The 4,580-nt window shown below is 51.4% G+C and overlaps 1 protein-coding gene across 1 annotated transcript in view; it reads right to left on the bottom strand.

Moving 5' to 3' along the window:
- PEX16 (peroxisomal biogenesis factor 16) overlaps window positions 1–4,480 on the bottom strand; it is a gene marked incomplete at its 5' end in the record, with an annotated part of 5,524 nt that extends 1,044 nt beyond the window's left edge. The window contains 7 exons of the mRNA XM_009072846.1: window positions 199–319; window positions 612–684; window positions 1,031–1,183; window positions 2,220–2,300; window positions 2,729–2,835; window positions 3,139–3,272; window positions 4,404–4,480. Of these exons, the coding sequence (XP_009071094.1) occupies window positions 199–319; window positions 612–684; window positions 1,031–1,183; window positions 2,220–2,300; window positions 2,729–2,835; window positions 3,139–3,272; window positions 4,404–4,480 (746 nt within the window). The remainder of the gene's footprint in view (window positions 1–198; window positions 320–611; window positions 685–1,030; window positions 1,184–2,219; window positions 2,301–2,728; window positions 2,836–3,138; window positions 3,273–4,403) is intronic.
- Window positions 4,481–4,580: the final 100 nt, after the last annotated feature.

The raw sequence follows: 4,580 nt of genomic DNA, 5'->3' as shown, positions 1-4,580 counted from the left end.
AAAGAGTATGAACAAATCCAGCTGGACACCTCCTGCTCCAGCTGCTGAATGCACAAACAGCAACAGCAGCTGTTACACAATGGCTCAGATTAACCTGTTTGCAGGCACTCAGACCTCTTCAGATCTAGTCACCCACTCCCCTGATGCTATTTCAGTTAAAAAGGAAGTTTTCAGGAAAAGCCCGGCAGGGTCCTCTTACTCTGAATATCGGTCATAGAAAGGAGATCTCAGCAGGTAGTACAGCAGTAGGATGGTTCGTCGCCTCAGTTCTGCTCGCTCTCGCTTATTCAGGTCTTTCAGATCACTCAGCAAGGTCAGACTGGAAGGAGGAGGGCAGAGAGCTAACTCACGGCAACAGCAGTCAGCAGAGGAAAGAAAACAGGTTTCTAAAACCCTCTATTCTCTGCTCTACACAGAGCAGACCTGCAACACTTCCAGTGCTCTCTGTTCTGAGCTGGTAGAAAGGCATGTATATGTCAATCTCCAAGTGAAAGAGGAGCCCCTGTGGGTATTTCTCCCAGGAGGACCTGCCCAGGATTTAGCAACAGGGAAGTGTGATCCTCAGCCACCACCAACCTCAAACATCAACAAAGACTCTTCCTCAGACTGACCTTGAGATGTCCAGAACTGCTGAGAGGAGCCAGGGCTTCCATGATCTCTGGCCCCAGACTCCTAAACTCAATACTAGGAACACACGTCAAGGAATGGAAAGATTAAAGATGCCTAACGAGGTATGCAAACAAGCAATCCCCTGCATACCCACAAAGCTCTGCCAAGTGCAGGCGAATATACCCTAAGGTGGTGCTGGGAGGTTTCGAGGAAGGGGCCGAAGGACTTGCCCCTGCAACTCCGGTGGCTAAGGCCAGCCGCCAAAGCGTAGATGGGAGGAGTCCCAAGGTTCCGGACAAAGCAGAGCCGCGGCAGGGAGAGAAGCCTGGCGAGGCACTGCCCTACTCCAGGGCCGACCCCGCAGCACCCTCTGCCGGCACCGGCGTCCAGCGGGAGCGCCCACGCAGTCAGGGCAGGATACAGTGGAGCAGAGGGCGGGTAACGTAGAGGGATTCTGCGACGGTTTCCTGGAGACCCAGAGGGGTGGGAGGCTGGTTCATCTCCTCCGCTCTTCGGCTCTGCGACTCCTCCCTCTGCTGGGGGGACCCCCAGTGCCGGGACTGCAGGGATGGGGCTGAAACAAGCAGACCTGGTCACTAACACAAACAAAACCTTTTCCCAGTTGGAAACTAAGTACACGTGGCCACTAGCTCACTCCTCCTTTGCCCTGGCCCTGCCCCCTCACCCCTCCCTGCTGAGATGGGGAGAAGAATGAGAAAAAGCTAAAACTCGTGGGTTGAGAGAACAGTTTAATTGGAAAAAATGATGATTATAATAATAACTGATAACAAAACCCAAGAAACACGGCCATCTCCAGGAGAGCCATCACACAGAATGGTTACTTGGGAAGACAAACACCATCACTCCAATAGGTTTTCCCCCCCCTTCTCCTTCTTCCTCACACTTTATATACTGAGCATGATGTCATATGGTATGGAATATCCCTTTGGCCAATTTGGGCCACCTGTCCTGGCTGTGCTCCCTTCCCAGCTTCTTTGTGTGCCTCCTCACTGGCAGGGCATAGGAAACTGAAGAGTCCTTGACTTAGGGTAAGCACTACTTCACAACAACTAAAACATCAGTGTATTATCGTATTCTCATACTAAACACAAAATTCAGCACTGTACAGTTACTAGGAAGAGAACTAACTCTATTCCAGCCAAAACCAGGACACCTTCCTACCATGCTTCCCTGCATCACCACCTCACTGCTTTCTGCAGTAAGAAAGTGTGAAATGGGAAAGCTTGAAGAGCTGTACGCACAGCAACTGCTGTGGCTGACCACGACCCTCAGAGCTTGCCTCCAAAGGGGACAGAGCAGGGAGAGGTACTTGTAAGATCCGTGTTCCTCAAAGCATAACCACAATGAAGGGTTGTCTCTTGGACAGCTCAGTCGGGAAAATACAATTTAAGGGCTAGCAGCAATGTAGGTGCTTGCAGCATGTGTCTGCATTCCCACTGCTTTTATATCCCTACCCACCCACAGCGGGCCCAGTGACTGGCAAGTTATGTCCCGATACAAGGTTCTACCATTTACTGCTCACACTCAAGTTATACATAAAGGGCACAGAGCAGAAACAGTTCAGCCTGAAAACAGGCTCAGTTACTTACTGCTCTGGAGAGAGCGCACAACACGGCTGGAACGTCTGCCGACATAGGTCTGATTCTTCCCTGAGGAGTTGTTGTCCATGTCTGCAGAAGAAAACAGCCACAGAGATCAGGCTACAAAAAGCAAGACACCCCACCCCAAGGCTGGCAGACACCAAGAAGAGCAGACTGAAAGGCAGATCTAGTGCAAACCAGACCATCCTGCAGGGGCTAACACTAGGCAGAGGGTGAAAAGGTACATCTGCCTGACATTGCCCAGGCCTGGGATCTCTTTCCTCATCATCGCACCAGGGGACATGCAGCTTGACTCACAGTTCAGCCAGTAGTTCCCAGTTTAGACTTCTCCAACCCCACCTTTGCAAAGGATGGAAAGTTCAACACAACTCAGCTCTGAGTGCTGAAGTCTTACAGTTCCTTGAGCTGCACGTGCCACTGCTGTGATGAGTAATTCCAGCAGAACAAGACATGTGGCTTAGCAAAGCACCAAGCCAATGATAACACCATGGGCTCACCTTGAGGGTGGAGAGGCTGCTGCTGCTCTCTGTTCAGTGGCATGATAGGAGGAGACATCTGTATGCCAGCTTTGTACCACAGCAGGAGCAGGAGACGAAGGATGGCTCTGTGAATAGACAGGTGGAAGCCTTCAATACCAGACTACAGAGCTGGGTTCCTGTCACACTGGAAAGGTGGCTTCCATGGAAGAGGGAAACGTTCAGGTCTGCTCAGAACAACTGGCAAGGTGACAGGTCTAAGTGCTCCCTTCTGTAGCACAGTATCTACTACACTGTGGGGCTCCAAACTCCCCCAGCCTCAGGGATTGGCAGCTCAGTCTTGCCTGGGCTTTTTCCTAGGCTACTACTGAGTCCCCTCCAGATCCCCTTTCCATGCATATTGCCCCTTCCCCTCTGCCCACGGCACTTACTTAGCCAGCTGGATGAGGACAATGATGGTCCATCGGCCCATCTCCCCCCACACCCTGGCTGTCCCCATCTCTGCAAAGACCTCCACACATTCTAGCACGCTCAGCCAAGTTAACAGCTTCTGCTGGGGCAGCGACTGCAAAACACAGAAGGGAGAAGGGGGGAAAGGATGTAGGTTCTGCTTGGGAGTTAAACAGGGCAGAAACACAGCCCAGTCTGGTGGGATCCTCAGAAATAAGCACCAGGTGGCTTTGGAAGTCACAGCCCCACAAACAAAAAGTGGTGTCTTCACTGTGGCCAGAGCCTACGCACAAATCTACTTATCTACTTCCAAGCAGAAGCAGACTGAGACATCTCTATGTTTCCCCTCCTTGTCCCAGGGCTGAGACACATGATGAATCTCCTCTGTGGTGAGAACTGATGAGGGAGTATGCTTGGAGGGAAGGGGATGCAGAATCCACAGCCACTGCAAGGCAAATGCCTGCTGAATACAGCATCAGTCTAGATTCCAGGCATGAGCCCCAACACAGTGGGGGCTCTTCCAGCCTAGGTCCCTGCCCTCCATGTGGAAAATTGCTGCTGCTGTAAACCACAGGGTTTATTCCATTGAAAAGCATCAATAAAGACAAGAGAGCTGAAATTCTCTTGGACTTTAACAACCAGGGAAGCAAGTCTTCTACAGTTTCTTTTGTTACATTTGTTACACCATTTGTTACACCACTAATGCTCCAACCAGAGAGCTGCCCACACTCAACCCACAGACTAGGCAGGTTTGTAACAGAAGAGGCTTGTCTAGAAAAAAACACCCTCCTCCCTATTCCCCAAAGGGTCTAACAGGTTCTGGGACCCAGCCAGGGGCTTGTGCAAGAGAGACAGAGAAGCATATGCAAAGGAAGAGTCTGAGGGATGGAATTAGAGCTTCAGTGCTCCAGAGCCACTGGTCTGCAAACAGCAGTGGCTATTCAGCAACACTCTGCAACACCTAGCTTGAGTTCTGAGCTTCTAAAAAAAAAATCGGTGGAGTTTCTGGTGCAAGTCAGGGCCTGATTTCTGTGGCCCAGGAAGCACTCTGGCCATTCTTCCAAGCCAGGAGCTACGGGGCAGGGCTGCTGTTTACCTACATTCAGAGGTTGCCTCTGGCCTTTACATATGACTGCAAAGACAGACCACAGCATAAACCTGTCAGTTTCTACAGACACTCCCTGAAAGCTGCTGCAAGGAAGAAAACATGTGCCCCAAATCCTCCTCCCACACCCTCCAGCCTTACCACGGGCAGGCTCCGTTGCAGCTCCTTTCGGAGAATCCAGTCATTTAACAGCACTAGGAGGTTGGAGGCAGAGTACACTGCAAAAGGAAGACAAGACCGCAGAATGGGTGCACAACAAGCAAGCCAAACCGGGACTACTACCTTTGTCCCCGGCAGGGGAGGAGGGAAGGAGGGCAG

This window comes from Acanthisitta chloris, unplaced genomic scaffold (assembly GCF_000695815.1).
Source record: "Acanthisitta chloris isolate BGI_N310 unplaced genomic scaffold, ASM69581v1 scaffold19340, whole genome shotgun sequence".
In the NCBI taxonomy this organism is placed as follows: Eukaryota; Metazoa; Chordata; class Aves; order Passeriformes; family Acanthisittidae; genus Acanthisitta; species Acanthisitta chloris.
This window is presented reverse-complemented; position numbering and strand designations above follow the sequence as displayed.